This window comes from Polypterus senegalus, chromosome 14, assembly GCF_016835505.1.
Source record: "Polypterus senegalus isolate Bchr_013 chromosome 14, ASM1683550v1, whole genome shotgun sequence".
Taxonomy (NCBI): Eukaryota; Metazoa; Chordata; class Cladistia; order Polypteriformes; family Polypteridae; genus Polypterus; species Polypterus senegalus.
In genome coordinates, this window is record NC_053167.1 from 49,964,377 (window position 1) to 49,983,317 (window position 18,941).

Below are 18,941 nucleotides of genomic sequence, written 5' to 3' on the forward strand. Positions count from 1 at the left end.
TAGGAGCACGCACTGATACAGTGCATTGCCGCACCCACCACACGACAAACCAACTCAGGATCCAGATTAGGACCTGAGTGCAGCCATGCAACGGGTGATACCTCAGCACCACACTAGTTCAGATGGAGTGGAATTAAATAATAATTAATCATAATACAAACTGTTTATGATAACATCTCAACCCTTACAAAATACACATCAGTTTTGCCATTTTAAACCACTGAAGTTTTAATTAAACATTCTCTGTTCAGTTCTTATTCCATTAAATGATGTAGCATATCACATACTGTGACCAAATGTCTGTTTCACAGAATATACTCCCCTACTTGCAACCTACACGGAAGGAGGACAACATTAAAAAAGTATTTCTGCTTAAATAAAAAAAAGACAGAGCTACAAATTTCAGAATTTAAAGTTTAGCCGATAAACCTAAAAGTATTATATAGTTGACAAGCCTCTCTGTGGATTCCGTATGAATGATAAATAAAAAGCTAACAAAGATTGCCTCAGATGACCAGATCATTTTGCATTTGTGTAGCAGCACCTACTGTGCTGGTGAATTAATAATCACTGGGCATTTCATGTGATAAGGTTAAATATATGCGCAGGCTTTGCAATGTAAATATTAGCATTTCACATGTAATATATATTTCAAAGGGATCCATATTTCATATTCTGCATTTAGTTAAATATTTTGACTTGATTATAATGGTTTTTTTTTTGTTTTTTTTGGATGGCAAAGTCAAACTTGAGCACTTTAATTAAGGTAAAATGTCAAAATTTAACATACCATATTCTGAGTAACATAAATGAAGTGCACTTCAAGTGACTTGTCTTATATTGTGATATCTGCTGAAATGCAAGATCACTGAAGTCCTTACAACATGTTTTGATTTGCTTTCTTCTTAGATTTCATTCCTCTTTTTACATCAATATTGCATAAGGAGAATTCTTCAGATGGAGAAATTAAATTAATAAGAAATAAAGACTAAGACAGGCAGTGTTTTTAATGCATAATTAGTAGCATATTTGATAGTGTCATTAATCTCTCAAGAACACTATAAATTCTTCAATAATTTTCTTACACAAAGTGAAGAAGCCTCCAGTGCCAAACCATATCTAATGCACCCTTCCTTGTATTTTCCACAGAAGGAAATAACTTTTTTGCAGCTGCTTGTTGATGTACATCCAACAAACTGACTTTTTTATTTATTAAAGCATATATTTCTGTGTAAATAGAATCTTTTCTCTATACTTGTACATATTTTACAAATTTTTGGAAAGGGTACTAAAAAATCATCATGCTGTAAGATAAATGTTTAAATACCACCAAACTAATGATGCAAAAGTCCACCAAAGCTCCTTAACTTTTTCTTTCTTTCAGAGCATGGAAATTGAAGTTGATGAGAATGGTACCCTTGACCTCAGTATGAAGAAACACAGCAAGCGAGAGAGCAGCATATCATGCCTAAGCCCGAGTGTTAGATCACCCGACCAGTCACAGAACCAGAGTAGCAGTACAAGCAGCAGTGCAATGACATCTCCACAATCTAGCCAGACATCCAAACAGGAGGACTGGGAGGGTCCAATCGACTACACCAAGCCTAACAGGCAAAGGGAGGAGGAAATGGAAGAGGTCAGTCAGCTCTATCAGTTCTTTGTTTTGGCAATTCTTGGTTGCACTTAATGTAAATAACTGAAATATGAATTCCTTATTTACAGATAAATGTATGCTACTTAACTTATTTAAATATTGGACATTGTTTAACCATAGACTGCTTAGAAAGTGAGCAGTTTCATTACATTCTCGGAGGATTAAAACTAGGGTACATGCAGTTTAACTTCACATAATACATTAATGGCTGTTAATAAAAATAATGTTTGTTATTTATTTAAAAGCAAATATTGTGGAAGTGGTTTTAATTTCTGAAAGCCTAATGCAATACCTTTTTTAAACCCCATAAATTAAATCTGAAAGTCTATTGTGAAAAGCATGCCCCCAGACACAGACAGACAGACACCAGAATGTCCAAAATACACACGTTTATTAAACACAACACCACAATGCCTTATTCTCCAACATTCTCAGTCTCTTTTCTTTCTTCTTCTCTCAATGACCTCCACTCCCCTCCTCACAAGCTTCGTCTCCTTCCTCCCAACTCTGGCTCAGCTTCTTGAGGGAGGCAGACCCTTTTATAATGACCCGGAAAGGCTCCAGGTGTTCCGCCTAACGTCACTTCCTGGTGTGGCGGAAGCACTCCAGGCGACCTTGGAATTTCTTCCGGCAGCACTTCCTGGTGTGGCAGAAGTGCTGTCATCCAAGGTTCCAACCATGTCTGGGTGCCCCCTGGCGGTCTCCAGGGACAATTCTTCCGCCATCCCGGCGGGGACATATCGCTGGGAATCTATGACACTACCATCACATCTTGATTGCTTAATTTCAAATCCATTGTGGTGGTAAACAGAGAGAAAATTACAAAAACTGCATCAATGTCCGAACACTTATGGACCAAACTGTAAATGTTATTATTTAAAAATCTTTAAAATATCCATGAAAATTGCATGCTTCCTCTCAGTCCTCCTCGCGTCCACTTCAGGTAATAACAGCAAAGCGACCATATGGTTTAGCTACCTTTAGTGTGTGGCCTCCATGATTAAATTGCATTGCTCTGAAAACTCAAGTTGGAGGAGGACTAATAGAAAGAAGAAACTGTGACTGATTAGTTGAGTCTATAAATTTGGACAGATGAATTCACAAGTGAACTGCAGTTCATGCAGATGGAAATTTCCTGAGATAGCCTTGTAACACTGCATAATAATATAACCTTTAGTTATATCTGTGGTGGTATGGTCCTTTATGGTTCCTGCACAAAACACTTTGTGCCTTTAAAGAAAAGTGTTTGCAAAGACCAGCAGTAAGAAGTTTCACTGGATTGAAAATGATACTTAGAATTTTAGTTTAAAATGAAAAGAAAAAAATGTCTTTATTCTTCCGTAATATATTTCTGGGATGCCATTATGGATATGAGCATTCCAGACTATTACAAAAAGTAATAGTCTAGAGTGGACAAATAGCATTCCACATCCATAGTTTTGTGTCAGAGATGAAAGTATCATTAGAATACTTGTTACTAAAGAATGTCTTCAAAAGATGATTATGATATTACATAGCTATGTAAACACATGTAGCTTAATCGGTGTCTACATGCACTGTCATTGGCTCTACTGGTATTAATTTGTATATTTTCTGCACTGCTTTCATTTGTTAAATCCATGATCAACTTTTAAGAATAATTAAATGTTTTGTCTTTGTTTATAGGCTACACTTATGAATAAAACTAAACATTTCTAAAGAAAGAAATGCATTATATTCTATTGCTAATATGTCAAGTAACTGTTGGGCTATCACTGCAGAGTTTGCAGGCTCTTGTATCCACATGGCTTTCCAACCACATACCAAAAACATTAATGTTAAGTTAACTGGTGACTCAATGTTAGCACAGTCTGTGAAAATGCATGCCTAGTGACAGACTAGTACCCTGTGCAAGTTTGGTTTCTGCTTTGTTACTGCTGACATAAGCCCTGACATGCTGCACCCCAGTGTTGGAATACACACAAAAATGAGTTACCGAATGAATGAATGAAGTTTTCAAATAGTCTGGAATGTTTCTTCTTTCAGGTAGAACCTGCTGCCCATTCATTTGTCTCTTCTGAGCCTGAAGATTGTGACACGCTTCAGGAGAATCTGGAAGACAGAAAGTATCCAGGAGAAGTTACAACCTCCAGCTTTAAAATTAAATTCCAGGCAAAGGACAGCAAAAAGGAGCTTCTGTTGTAAGCATTCAAAATAACTTTTCCATGCTATGAGAGTAAAATGCATAAATTAACAAAGAGTCTGTTATATGCAAAAAAATAAGTGAAATCTTACTGTGTCATTTGCAAACTGGCTTTGCTACACTAGCGACCTGCGTAATCACTTCTTTGTCACATCTTATAATGCTAAATGTGACAGAAGTAATTTCTAGATGTTTTCCTTGAATACTTCCAATGTTAGCTAATCTTATATAAAAAAGAGTTAACATGTTGCTTCTTAGTGGAAATTTTGGGTTATGCTTTGGAAACACATTCTGGTATCTGCTAAATCATTAGTGTTCAAACAGCCACAACAGAAATTCTTTAGAATTTTAATATATTGATTCATAAATTGTGAAAAATGTGAATTTCCCCTTGGGATTAATAAAGTATCTATCTATCTATCTATCTATCTATCTATCTATCTATCTATCTATCTATCTATCTATCTATCTATCTATCTATCTATCTAATTGCTATATTTATGCTAAATCTTTACCACAACTAGAAAAGTATATGTTTTACCAAGAGTAGTAAATATCTAACTTGTAAGATGATCACTAGATTAAAAATCCTACTTTACCCCAGCCAAATGTCCCAAAACTGCTACCCAAGTAAATGTGGAAATGCTGCATTTGTTGATTTAAGTAGTTCACATATCAAGGATCTGTTTTACTTGATGCCAAGTCGACTTCAGAGACTTCTTGCAAAAAAATAAGTTTTGGGATATGCCTTCACCAAATGTAAATTAATGACTATCAGAACAGTTGCAATAATAAAGTTTGGAAAGCCAAACTTAAAAACGAATGTTTTTTTCCAAGAAAATTACCATTAAAACCTGAATCATTAGATTTAATTTCATTTCAATTTTTAAACTATTCATGTTTGAAAAATGCAAAAGATGTACATAGACAAATATTTTGAAAATATTATGCCTTTTAAACAGATGCCCAACCCCTGGCTGTGATGGCAGTGGACATATCACAGGAAATTATGCATCACATCGCAGGTATTTTTATTTATTTTTTTAATCTGATAAGTGAAATCATAAATTAAGAATATTTTCACTTCCACTCTTTTGTTGTTTTGCTGTACTGTACAGCATTAAAGGAAAAAGGAATTTTATATTTACAGGTTGTTGCAAAAATAAAGTACAAACAGGTGAAAAAACAGTAAAATATGAGCAGACTGACTGTACCTGCCACATAGGAACAAAAAGTCATAATTGGGAGATGGGAGCCTAAAGGTCTGCACCACTTACTAATAGATATAGGGACTTGATTTAGAATCCCAGCACATTCTCCGTATATTTTCATATTAGTTTTCACCCAAAAATATGGGCCTCAAAGTTACTTTCATTTGTTCCAAAATAAGTGAGTGTGGTTTCATGTGTGAGTGTGTCCTGTGATGGACTGGGATGCCATCCAGGGCTGGCTCTTGCTTTGCACCCATTAATGCTGGGAAGGACCACAGCCTCCTGCTAATCTTTAATGGAATAAGCAGGTATTAAAGATGAATGGAGGGATGGGCACAGACCTATATATACCATGTAAATACACACTAATGTACACATATTTATGAACTTTTCAGGTTTATAGTGGAGTTGAAAGCAAGAAGTAATCTGCATTAGAGCAGGTGTGTTTTCTTGCACATTTCTTACAACTTGTTGCCTTAGTCATTTTGTGATGGAAGTATCCAAAATGTTCAACAAAATAAACGCCTTAATAAATAATGAGTATAAACCTGAAAAGTATATGTTTCTGTAGTTTCCTGCTGCAACAGCAACACGGGTTTCCTTAGTGCAGCATCAAACAGCAAATTCACAAAACCAGTATTAGCATGCTATCCTGCTTTCTGTTGCCCATTCTCTCCTTCTCTCTTGCTTTTCTATGACCTTCTCCCCTCCCAAACTGCTTGCTAGAAAACCACCAGAGACTCTGCTTACTTGCTGCCTTCCTTGTCTCTTACTGAAGTCCTTTCTCTTTCTCTTCCAGCTTGTCTGGTTGTCCTCTTGCTGACAAGAGTCTCAGATCCCTCATGGCTGCCCATTCTGCCGAGCTCAAGTATGTGTGTGCTGAACTGTTCTATACTTTACTTCAGCCTTTGGAATGTTAACCCCCTTTTTGCTCCCGAAATCATGCATAAAGTAATGTTCTTCAAGCACTGAATGGAAAGGGTATGAATGGCACACAGCTATGACAATGAACACATTTTTTTTAAAGATTTAATTTGAAAGGCAGAAAATCGTCTTATTAAAAATGACACTGAAAGTAAAGGAAAAACTCAATCCAATTGCAGTTAAATTATCAATAGTAGCTTCTTGGAAGGAAGGTGCCTGCAAGTTGGTGTGAGAAGTTATGCAAGGAAAAAAAAAAAGACTTTTAAATATGGTCATAAATAAGTTGATCATCCTCAAGTCACTCCTTAAAAATTTAAAATACATGTCAGAAAACATGCAATATGTATTTATTTTTTAATATCTGTAATATTATTACATAACTCCCATAGAAAAGATTGAGACCAAAGCAGTCATTAAACAAATAATACATGCAATGGCATCCATGACTGGTACAGTTTCTAAATATATTAGGCATCTTTCTCAGTGGCACATGTAAAAAATGCTTATTAGTAATCCTCTTTTATATTATATTTGTTGTTGAAATAGCCAGTGTTTTAATCATTTTCAAATTTCTCAATCTTTTTTGCCTGAAATACTGCATCATAATTTAATGTAATTATTAAGATATTAGTAGTATCATGTCTGCTCATTTCTCTTTTAAAGGGTTTTACTAAGTGAAGGTTAAATGAGTACATGCAAAATAAATAACATGTAAATTGTATATGCAATATATAATTCTAATGGTTATTCAGGAATTTAATTTCCTTTTAGTACATGTGTAAGATGAAACGTGATTAGCATGACCTTTTTAAACGTACTTTATCAGACATAAAAATGTCAGTAAAGCAATACCAAGCACAATAATGGAATGCTTTATCAGTTGCTTAGTTTTTGCATATTTTTCTACAGGTGCCCAACCCCTGGTTGTGATGGGTCTGGTCATATCACAGGAAATTACGCATCACACAGAAGGTGGATATTACATATAAAAATAGTTGTTATCTTTTACCTGCAAATGTATATTTTATTATTTACTGTATTCATGGATGTTAGAAACCTCATTCAAATGGAGGCAACAAAATTTAACTTACAAAACTGATGTTCATTACTTCATTTTACTGTACACATGAATTATTGGCTGCAATATTACATTTCATTTACATTTCCTGTATTGGATTTAGCATGGAATATATCACTACTTTGTCACTTGCATTTTGAGTGACTTCTCAAAGCAATCCTGCAAAATTAAAATAAACAGTAGGGCAAGTTTTAGATTCACGTACATGCATGCAAAAAAGCCAGAGGACGTTTAGTTTTTATTTATTTTTATTTTTATTTTTTTTTTTTGTATTTATTTGGCAACATTTTTTCAAGTGTTTTATCCCACTTCAAAACTATTTCCCTCTTTTTTCATAAGCCTATACTTTCTTTTTTCAGTCTGTCTGGGTGCCCTCGTGCCAAGAAAGGTGGAATAAAAACAACACCTACCAAGGATGACAAGGAGGACCCGGAGCTCTTAAAGTTCGTACTACAAAACAAATCAGTTTCAGCATTTTAGCGTTCTTGTTTTTTATAATCTATTAAAAATATATTTTTTATATATAATTATATATATATTTATATATTTTTTGATTTTTTTAATATATATTTAACTATTTTGTATATTTAGAGAAAAATTAGAAAAAAACCTATTGTGCAATACACTCAACGTAACAAATTTACATATTACAGCTTTAAATTTGACACATTAAATTCGAGTTTGGACATTGTTAACTAAATGAGTCTTAACCCATTTGTACATCTATGAAAAAGAAAACAGCATAGAATGTATTCAAACTAAATTTTAACAAATGTTGAATTTCCACATTTTTTGGCTCAACAAGACATTTTCCTTTGTATACAGATGTCCAGTTCCGGGATGTGATGGCTTAGGTCACATTAGCGGGAAGTATGCATCCCACCGAAGTGCCTCAGGCTGCCCATTGGCTGCACGGAAACAGAAAGAAGGGCTCCTTAATGGTTCACCATTTTCTTGGAAAACCCTTAAAGCTGATGGACCAACTTGTCCTACTCCTGGGTGTGATGGTTCAGGTCATGCTAATGGCAGTTTCCTTACACACAGGAGGTAAGCCATACATACTGAATTCATAATTATTTAAGTAAGTAATATGGAACTAACATTTTACAATAGTATATTATTTTTCATGATCTCTAAATGTATTGTTTTTAATTATTTGCATTTACATTTAAAAAAAAACACGTATGTTATTTGTTTCATTATTTCTTCTAAGTTTGAGTATAGCCTATATAAATTAAAACTGACAGTTAATGCCCAGCTAATATAAACATATCTATGTATCCATCCAGTTCTGTCCTTTTTAACATCAATGCAAACAGACAAAACTTGTTTCTATGATAAAACCAACATAGAAATGTAGTAATGCCTTTCAGATGTTAAATCCCATATGTGATACATTTGACTAAAGAAAGGTCTTACATTACCATCAAAATATCACCAAACAAATGAAACATGTGTTAGTGTTAAAAAATGAAGATGAAGGTAATATAAATTAAGTAGACACAAAACAGTTTTCTTTTGCCATCTTGGAGAAGAATACAGGTGTTTATGTAAATGTTGCTAATGTTATTTCATGAATGTTAGCTAAACAATTCATTATAATATGTTTTTGCTTTCAGTTTGTCAGGTTGCCCAAGAGCCTCTTTCTCCGTGAAGAAAGCAAAGTTTCTTGGGGATGATTATCTTACCACCAAATTCAGAGCAAGCGATGGTAAAGTAAAAGTCTTCACACTTTTGACCAAGCTAAAATATTTATGACTATTACGTTAAGCATGAAAACTGTACTGAAGGCTAAGTGCTAATATTAAACAGTTTTCCATTCTGTTCAGTAAATTTGAGATACATATACTTACAGTTTTTACAGTTTAAAACATAACAGGAAAAAAAAAACAGAGAACACGTGCTACTACTCTCATGACAGTGATTTCTAAAGTGTGATTAGTGCATAATATTTATAGAGTGTCTCACACATGAGCTTAGGGGACAGTTAAGGGCTCTGGTGCTTCTATTTCTCTCACCTGGACCTTGAGAGCCTGGATGTCGGTGGCCATTGCCTGTATAATCGCAGCCATGTCTTGTTGCTCTGTCATTTCTCTACCTGTTTGGAATCCTGCCGATGTCTATGACAGTGCAAGAACAAGAAATGTTGGCAAACTCCAAATAATTGAATGTCAAAAATAAACAAAATGCGATTCAGTAGTGTTAAAGTAACATCTTTTCAGAAGCGAGTCTGATATTGAACTGACTCGAAGATGGCAGAGCTGCTGGTTATGATGGTTTCCAGCAGGATGAGGTGAGTCCAGACGGATGGACATTACAAATCACATCAGTGGTGGAAAAGCTGTCAACCTTCTGGTCTACAGTGGGAGGAAACCCTGGAGTAGAGGAGAAATACCATCACCAGGGCCCTTAAACTGTCCCCTAAATGCACACGCATGAAAAGAGGTATTGTAAGAAATGTATAAACTATGCGTAGGAGACACTAAGTGAATAGAACATGGAATCTATTACTACATTCATCTAGCTAAACATTTTATCTTGTTAGATGACAAAATCAGTTTTACTGATTATATTTGTGAACATATGATAGACACAGCCTTGTTGTAGGCATGAAAAGACACAGCTATAATAGTTTATATCAATGAAGAACAGCCGATACAGTGGCTGGGAGTTAAGATTATGCCTGGTTCATTCTTTTTATTTTTGTATTCCTTTTTTAGCCTTAAACATGCAAAGATAATTATTCAGAAACTAATATGCTACCAGCTGTGATGACACAGCATCAGAAAATGTATCAGGATTACACACAGCCAAACACAGACATTTCCTAGATATTGTAAGGTTACTCACACAAGTCCCTTGGAGAAATTATATAAAATTTATACTTGCAATTTTAGAATACTGATGAATAAAGTAATATTGCAGTAAGCTTACAGTATATCATATCTGTATTATTACACACAATGCACTGAACCAACTTCACAAACTTGAACTGGATTCTTTAAAGAAGTAAACATCATAGACAGACAGACAGACAGACACTATGAACACATACCAGAATGACTAATAAGAGAGAAAACGTCTGACTTAGCAGTCACAGTGAGGCATTATACAGGTGCATTGCCATTGGTATAATGGAGCCCCAGTAGCATTTCCTGACGCACTTCTGCTAAATAATTCATTGGCTGAATGTACTCATTGTCAGAGTTTCAGACATCATGTGCAGCATTTCCTTCTAGAAATGTATTACATGCTCAAAATGTGAGTGTTCAAATGATGCTCTCTAACTAATATATACATGGATGCCTCATTATAGAGCCAGGATCTGTACTGATCAGAGTATAATTCACATTAAGCTTCACCACAGAAAAAAAATAATTAGATTTTTTATTAATATCAGGTTGTGACCATTCTCCCAGTTATGTATATTTCAGTCAACACTTGATGAATTAGGGGAATCAACTGGTTTGTGGATGAACTTTAGTGAAAAAACAATTGTACAGTATAATGCAGTACTAAACAACAGATGACACATCGTGTCTGCTTTACTGAGCCTACCGTTGGCCATCATGTGACATGTCTACCATAAAGGTACAGTTACTGTGTTAATCTTCACTTGTAATGAGATCAAAGATAATGTTTATTTCGCAGAAACAAAAAAAAAATCAAAATATTAAGTGTAAAAGGCATGGGTCATAATGATGCAACAGACGAAAGATTTCCTAAACCTTTTTAAATTGGAACTATACAGTCCAGGTGGTGGAAATTTTATTTTAATTTCTGGAAAATAAAATTTCAACTTTCTGCAGTTGTCTGCTATCTAGAGTCATGAGGAATACAAGTACACAAGTAAAATGAAAGATCTTCCTACACTGTCTTTTCTCTGGGCACTAACTTTTCAGGCCTCCATTTAATTCTGTGGTGATTAGTGGAGGCCTCCTTAAGCTACTCGCACTTTTTTATCCAAGCAGTCACAACAATAAAAATGTTATGAATACATATGAGTCTCTGACAAGAAAGAAATTCAACAGCAATATCACTAGTGCCAAATTAACACATAGCATATAGATGGAAACACTCATTCCATAGAAATTCAAAAGCAGAATCACCAGTGCTAAATTAATGCATAGTGTATAGAAAGCAACACTCATTCCATATATACACTTTAAAAGGTTATTTTAATATTATAAGAGTTTGTTTAAAACTGGTCATTTTGTTGTTAAAAGGGACATAAATTTAAGCTGGCATGCAAGCAACTTCCAATAAAGTTATTTGTAGGACTAAATGATCAGCCTGTAATTTATGCAACTGAAACTCCTCCCAGTTGGACTAACACCACACATACAGCGTTAGTAGAACGTGCAACTGAGAATTTCACTGTATTCTGTACGTGTGGCACAGCTACTATTACTATTACTACATTCCACTTTTCCTCTGCCACCTTCTAGTATGTTTTAATGTAAGATGTTCCAATCAGCTTCACCTGATCATGGACCTTCCCTTTGAACACACTACTTCTCACTACTGTTGATTGGATGGTTTAAGTGAACTTCTGGGATCAGTTACTTGCAACTGTGGAGAAGCAGGGAAGAAGGTCAGACTTGACTGATGAGCCATATCAAAATGTGAACAAGTTTCCGTAGATGAAAAAAGCTCAAAGTTATTTTTTTCACCCAACACACACCTACAGGCTGATCATTTTTTTCTGTGCCTAAGTGCGCATGTAAAAACACTACAGTTACGTTTAATTTTTTTTTTACTTTAGTTTAACTTTGTCATTATTACTATTTTTATATTTGTGTTTGTAGTGCTTGACAATGATGAAGACATCAAACAATTAAACAAGGAGATCAGTGAGCTTAATGAGTCAAATACTGAGATTGAAGCTGACATGGTTAATTTGCAAACACAGGTGAGATATATTGCTTACCCATCTTGAAAAGTTCAGTTGGATTATTATTATTATTTTTATAGTACTGTATACCTTTTTTTCACCTACAATTATACCATAACTGCTGTTCCGATGTATGATTAATTATTTTATTGGGAATCGTTGCTTGTTTTGAAAATATGTGATACTGTACTGTGTATGTGTTAAGTGTAAAGTCATAATATAATTGTTAATATGTCTAGATAGTATAAATATAATAAAGTCTAAGAAAACTGTATATGTAATACCTAAAACAAGTTTTTTAAGAGGTTTTGAGAGCAGTACTTAATCTTTAGGGCTGGTGGTGCTATAATGAGTTTAACTTAAAATATTCCACAGCACATTTGCATTGGATTACTTTGTTACTGTGTGTGATCTACTGTAGTTACAGCCTCTCTGTGTGATTTACTAATAACAAATAATGTAATATACCAAAATAAAAATGTACAGTGTAATGTCTGCATTTGTATTTTACATACAAAAAATTTAACTGTAGTAGTTGCACAAAATTTTAAAATGAACACTTAAGAGAATAAATTTACAGTAGGTACATTTATTTTGGCACAGTTACAGATAATAACCTAGGAAGGCATGAAATGAATTCATTTTCACAAATGCACATGACCACAGTTTTTATCACTAATGTCAATCAATGGTATATCTTTAAACTAGGATTAGTGGTGCTGAAAGATCTAAAAGAACTGACTAAAAGCAATCACTTGTATAGTATCAGGCTCACAAGAAGTGAATTCATTTGTAAAAATGTCCAGTTTTTAAAGTAAATCACTGCAATCATTTTTCAATAAAAAATATTGTTTATATAGCAGCAAGTTAAGAGATATGCTATTGCTATGTTGTTACATGCAGTGCTCTTCACAAATATTAACAAGCCTTGGCAAATAAAGGTAATACAGGCTGTGAAAAATGTCTTTATTATTTATGCTTTTGACTTCATTATTAATGAAGTGAAATAATTGAAAGGAAAAAGAAATTCTTCTCATAAAACAAATATTTTTCTCGGATATATGTGTGCCACAATTATTGGTACCCCTTCATTTAAAACTTTGTGTAGCATCCCCTTTGCCAACATAACAGCTTTGGGTCTTCTCTTATAATAGTTAAGGAGGCTGGAGAATACATGGTAAGGGATCTGAGACCATTTCCTGCAAGCAGAATCTCTCTAGACTAGATCATAAGGTCCAAGCGTGAGGACTCTCCTCTTCAGCTAATCCCAGTATTTTCAATGGGGGTTAGGTTAGGATACTGGGATGACTATGGCAAAAAATTGATTCTGAGCCATGTGTGATAAAGGTGCTATATAGCACCCCACCCGGCACAGACTGACGCAGAGGCACGTGTAAAAATCACACAGGCTTTTATTTTTTCTTCAGCCGTGGGGCACGCCTTCCCCGTGTCCCACAGGCCCAACACAGTCCCAAAGCACTTTAGTTCACAGTACCACAACTCTCCACCTTGCACCACCACTCCTCCCAGGCGACCTCGTCCTCTTCCTCCCAATTCTGGCAGTTTAGTGGTGGAGGCTGGCCCGTTTTATAGCCCACCCGGAAGTGTTCCAGGTGCTTGACCACCTGGTCCCAATTGCACCTCTGGGTGGGACTGATGACTCATCCAGCTGGGTTCTTGAGTCTCGGCAGCACTCCCTAGCGGCCACCCCAGCTCCCAACCTGGCTGTGGAGGACTCCATGTCCCATGGAGCCACGTGGGAGACTGGTAAATCAACATCGGCCAAGGAGGCTGCCACCAAGCGTCCTGGGGGAGGTATTGAGCTGTCCATGGTGGCTCCCCTGGAACATTTGCAGCAGGGAAGTCCCCACCGGGCATCGGACCCGGCTGTCTATCACACATGTTAATGATTTTGACATGTTCTTTAGATCATTAGATGGACGTTCCATCTATAGCCCAATTTAAGCTTGCTGGCAGGAATAGTCATGCACTGTTTTAATATCTGCTAATTCTTGGGAGTCCATGTACTATATATAATTCCTGGGCTTTTGTCAGAAAAACAACCCCACAACATCAAAGATTCAACATCATAATTTACAGTGGAGATGAGGAACCTTTCTGCATACCTATCATTCCCTCTGGTGTTTGTTGCTAAAACGTCCCAGTAACATTTCACAAACTGTAGAACTTCTAGTTGTGTAGGTAGCATCTGATTGTAGTTTTAGAGACCTTATGACCACAAGACCCAGGTAACATCTGCAGTTTTCTAGCTGTGATCCATGAAGATTCTGTGGCGACTCAAGCCACCATCCTCCAGTGTAAGAGGGGTCAGTATAGACACGTGTCCTCTTCCTTGCAGATTCTTAACACAACCAGCTGCTTTAAAGTTACTAATTACTGCCCTGATAGTAAAAACGGACATTTTCAGCCACTTAGCTATTGTCTGATGTGTGCAGCGAAACAACATTTTCTTGCATATCACTACTCTGTTCTCCATTCTTGCCCATTGTGTTAATTAAAGGTTATATTTATGTTACTATTTTGAAAGAAAGATCAAGAGGATAAACAATAAAGATATGTTTTTCTCAGCTTATTTTGCTTTTATTTACCAAGGGTGCCTATATTATCATTATTATTACTTTATTTATAGAGCACTTTTAAAGCAATATGCACAAAGTACTTTCCAACAAAAAAACTATTACAATATTTCATATAAAATTAGAAAAATAACCAAAAAGGGAATAAAATTAGCAAGCCATCATAATGAACAAACAAATAAATATATATGATAAAAGGATATAAAAATAAACTAACAACAAAGAAATGCTTGTCTAAAATATGTTTTTTAATCAAGATTTAAAATTAGTTACAGAATTAATATCAAGGGTGAAGCCATTGAGAGTTTGGGGCCCATAACAGAGAAGGCTCTATCTAACCCCAATAATAGTGGAGGACACTACTGTATATAAGTACACACACATATCTTTTTTCATGAGTATGTGAGAATTGAATTTCTGAAGGTATATTTAGTATGCTAGGGCATCATTCAGTAGTGTTTTGTAATGTATAATTCCGGAGACATTTTTGTCAGCTGAAATGGCAACTCTAAACTGGCCCAATTTAATTGTATTTATTGGTTTTGTATGAGTAAATTTAACCTGTAATGGACTGGTGCTGTGGTCGATGGTGGGCTCCTTCCTCCTCTCTGAAATGCTGGATTCAACAGCTATATAATGTTTAGGTGAACACAGTGCTTGCAGTGGGCCAGTACTCACCAGTATGCAGTTCGGACACCTCTTCCAATTTGTAATTAGAGTGGCAGCAATGTTTCTTAGTTTGGCCGTATGCTATTCCCACGGTGCTCAAAGTTTCAAGGGTTCCCTCTCCCCCTCTCAAACTCCGCTGTGAACAAGTGCCACTATATTGCCATAAACTCAGTATTGCAAATAATTTGGTTCCACTTGAAGCACTGGATGAACCAAATATTGCAGCATGGTATCATTTTACACAGCAAACCTGAAACTTATCCTTCATTACTGGCTTAATTAGAGGAAGCAAGAGTTGTCAGGTTTCCTTCCTCTTCTCCATTCTAGTAGGCTTTAGTGCCTGTTTCTAAAAAACAATCTTTATATTCTAAATATATATGTGGCTCTGGACTACTTTTGTTTGTGTTTATATACATAGTATATTCAAATACAATTTTTATTTTTAATCTTATTCTAATTAGATTTCATCCATGGAAAAAAATCTTAAGAATATTGAAGAGGAGAATAAAATTATAGAAGAGCAAAATGAGGCATTGTTTATGGAGCTGTCAGGATTAAGCCGTGCCCTCATTCGCAGCCTAGCTAACATTCGCCTTCCACACATGGTAAGAAATACTTTGGTTTCTTTAAGGTTTAATCTTATTACTTTGTTATTGATCTGGGGTTGATTTAAATCACACCATAAATATATGAGTAATCAAATCATTATATCATTTATATTGTTGGAAAATAATGTTTTATTTGGAATTGAAGCAAGTAAGTTATTAACATTTCGAATGATGTCATGCTTTTTAAGGCAAAAGATTGGTGTCCTTAAAGTTTGTCTATAAACTGTACACTCTATGATAATGTATAGACTTTATTATTTAACTCATGTCTGAATATCCTTCATTACACGTTTTTACAAAACTTTGCTTAAGTCATCAACAACCAGGTGGTCATTTTAACAGTAAGGAGAAGTTCTGAGTTGTGATGATGGTAGCAATCAAAACATACAAACCATCTGCAATTATCAAGTAAATTATCTTTTTAATCCTTAAAAAACAGAATTATTGTATGCACTAATAAACACTAGTAATAAACATCAGCCATGGCCGGTTCATAAGGAGGTGATTCACAACCTCTGTAGCATTTGAGTGTTGATATACTTGTATTAGTTTGATGTTCTTTGAACAGACAAACACCATATCTGGCTTTTTAAATAATAAATATTAAAATGCCATAGTAAATGGGTAAATACACTATAAATGAAATTCTCTGTCATGTACCAAGTGTAAAATGTGTAAAATTGCTACGTAGGTTATGTGAGATGTATTGGGTAATCTACATGGCTTACATCAGGGGTGTCCAACTCCAATCCTGGAGGGCTACAGTGGCTGCAGATTTTCATTCTAACCCTTTAATTAATTAGTGACCCGTTTTTGCTGCTAATTAACTTCTTTGCCTTAATTTCAATTGATTTGCTATTTAACACTCAAATCCCTTAATTGTTTCTTTTTTCTTTAATTAGCAGTCAAACAATAACGAGATGCCAACACATGACTAGTTAAACTTTTCTATCCATCATGTAATATCTGAATAATAAAGAAAGGTGAAGTTCTTAGTAATGTTGATCTTATCAGGTCCACAAAACATTTTGGAGAAAATCAACTGTTTAGGAAATGTCTGCTGCAGCAGTATGAGAGCACCAACAAGCCATGAAATGAAATGGCAGATTTAATTAATAACAAGAATTGGCTTCTAATTAAGAAAATGGTTGGAGTGAAATTGATTAGAGCTTGAGGCTCCAACTTAGCTGGTCAATTGTTGGCTAATTTCACATCATTTTTGTTTGGCTGCCTTTTGAGGAATACTGAGTCAATTCAGAGGACTGAGTCTTAAGAACACATGGCAATTAAAATGAAGGGGAAAAAAGTTAATTAACAGCAGAAATTGGTCACTGATGAAGAAAATGGCAGAAAGAAAATCATGTAGCCCACCAGGATCAGATTTGGACACCCCTGGCTTAAACATTGTAAACTACAGGATGGTCCAGATCTACTGTAATTATTCAGATTCAGACCGTCCACGTGACTTTGATTTATGTGGGGAGAATTCCAGTTTGGCGCGAAGACGATTCTTCATGTTGTCAGTTCGCACACTTCTCGATGGTCCAGGATTTTTCGGGTGATTTTCTATGTAATAAACTTAACAAGTTCTAGCATAATGAAAATTGCATAATTAGATCTGGACCACCCTAATAGCATGTTTTAACAGCTAGTGTAAGATTCTGATTTGATTTTATATACTTTATGAATCCCCAAGGATACTTGTAATTTCAGAATAAAATGAACTAGAATAAGTTCATCTAAGTGACTGCTGCATTACATGCAATTTTTTAGCATCAAATATAGACCTGACATCTGAAAATTCACAATTTTGTTGTAACAAATAAAGAGTTTCTCAAGGTTAAATGAACTGCTTTAATGTTTTAGGTATATGTCATCAAATTAAAATAAGTTTTCTTGCTATTTGGTAATTCTAAATTTAAACTTTTTCATCAGGAGCCAATCACTGAGCAGAATTTTGATGCCTATGTGAACACGTTGACAGATATGTACACGAATAAGGAATGCTACCAGAACCCGGAGAATAAAGCCCTACTGGAGTCCATAAAACAGGCTGTGAAGGGTATTAAAGTTTAAAAGAAGGAAGAACTAACTTTTAAATAGAAAACGTAAAGGGCATTCAGGTTTATAATGGCAATGTACTTCTTCCCAGGGAGCATTCACACAAAACCAGGACCAAATACCTAACCCTTTGGCAGCTGGGTTTGTTTATACAAAGTGAATCAGAACCAAATTATGGTATTTTTTTCCCCCAGCACTTCATCGGAATACAAATGGAAAGGACAGTGAGGGAGAAATGTTGTGACACATGGTCATAATATGTAGCAAAGGAATTGAAATACAAATTTTGCATACAGTCTGTGTGAATTCTAACCAAAGGCTACTAGCTATTTAAACAGTAAGTCACAAAAATGAGAAAATGAGAAACTTTCGTCGGTCTTTTGATTTTCACATCTGCTTTGAGTTTTGAGGGACACCTAAATAGGAAAGCAGAAAGAAGCAGCTGGATCTTTGTTGGATGTATGTTGCAATAGATTACGATTGCAGAGAAGGACATTTTGCACACCAGTGAAGAGTTGTACTCTTGTATGATACGCATGTGAATTAACTGGGCATTGAATTAACTGGGTTCTGTAAGAAACGAGAAAAGCTTCTTAGACTTATCATGTTGCAGTTGAGAAAACACCCTTCACCTCAAACTGCTTCTGACAACGGTACAACATTCCCTGCCTCATCAGCTGAGTTTTATACGAGAAACAAAACCCTGTAAGAGCACCAAGGACACAAGTGATAATACTTTTGGTATTCTCCTTAAAGTAACAAATCTATTATGTAAATACATTCATCTAGTTCTATTTATAGTATTTATGAAAATAGAAATTGCACTTCATTTCAATAAATAGTTTGTAGTTCATCTATTACTGTTATATAAATTTATTTAATTTTGAATCTGAAAAGTGTAAAATGTAATTTATTCCCAATATTTTAAGTTAACTTTGCTTATTTATTTAACCTTCGCTATTTATTAATTTTTGTAAAACAAAGTGCAACTCAACCAGTAAATGCTGTTAAATCACCATTTTAAAGTGAAACTTTAAATCATCCTTTAAAAAAAATATATATA

At 35.0% G+C, this 18,941-nt stretch overlaps 1 protein-coding gene across 6 annotated transcripts in view; it reads left to right on the forward strand.

Moving 5' to 3' along the window:
- LOC120515066 (myelin transcription factor 1-like) overlaps positions 1 to 18,707 on the forward strand; it is a 60,997-nt gene extending 42,290 nt beyond the window's left edge. For 3 of the 6 annotated variants that reach the window (XM_039735785.1, XM_039735786.1, XM_039735789.1), the window contains exons 13-23: positions 1,385 to 1,636; positions 3,680 to 3,834; positions 4,799 to 4,861; positions 5,847 to 5,915; positions 6,881 to 6,943; positions 7,409 to 7,492; positions 7,875 to 8,096; positions 8,669 to 8,760; positions 11,858 to 11,961; positions 15,671 to 15,814; positions 17,753 to 18,707. In XM_039735785.1, the coding sequence (XP_039591719.1) occupies positions 1,385 to 1,636; positions 3,680 to 3,834; positions 4,799 to 4,861; positions 5,847 to 5,915; positions 6,881 to 6,943; positions 7,409 to 7,492; positions 7,875 to 8,096; positions 8,669 to 8,760; positions 11,858 to 11,961; positions 15,671 to 15,814; positions 17,753 to 17,893 (1,389 nt within the window). In that variant the 3' untranslated portion in view covers positions 17,894 to 18,707. The remainder of the gene's footprint in view (positions 1 to 1,384; positions 1,637 to 3,679; positions 3,835 to 4,798; positions 4,862 to 5,846; positions 5,916 to 6,880; positions 6,944 to 7,408; positions 7,493 to 7,874; positions 8,097 to 8,668; positions 8,761 to 11,857; positions 11,962 to 15,670; positions 15,815 to 17,752) is intronic. The other 3 variants (XM_039735787.1, XM_039735788.1, XM_039735790.1) reach the window with 3 other exon arrangements.
- The last annotated feature ends 234 nt before the right edge of the window (positions 18,708 to 18,941 follow it).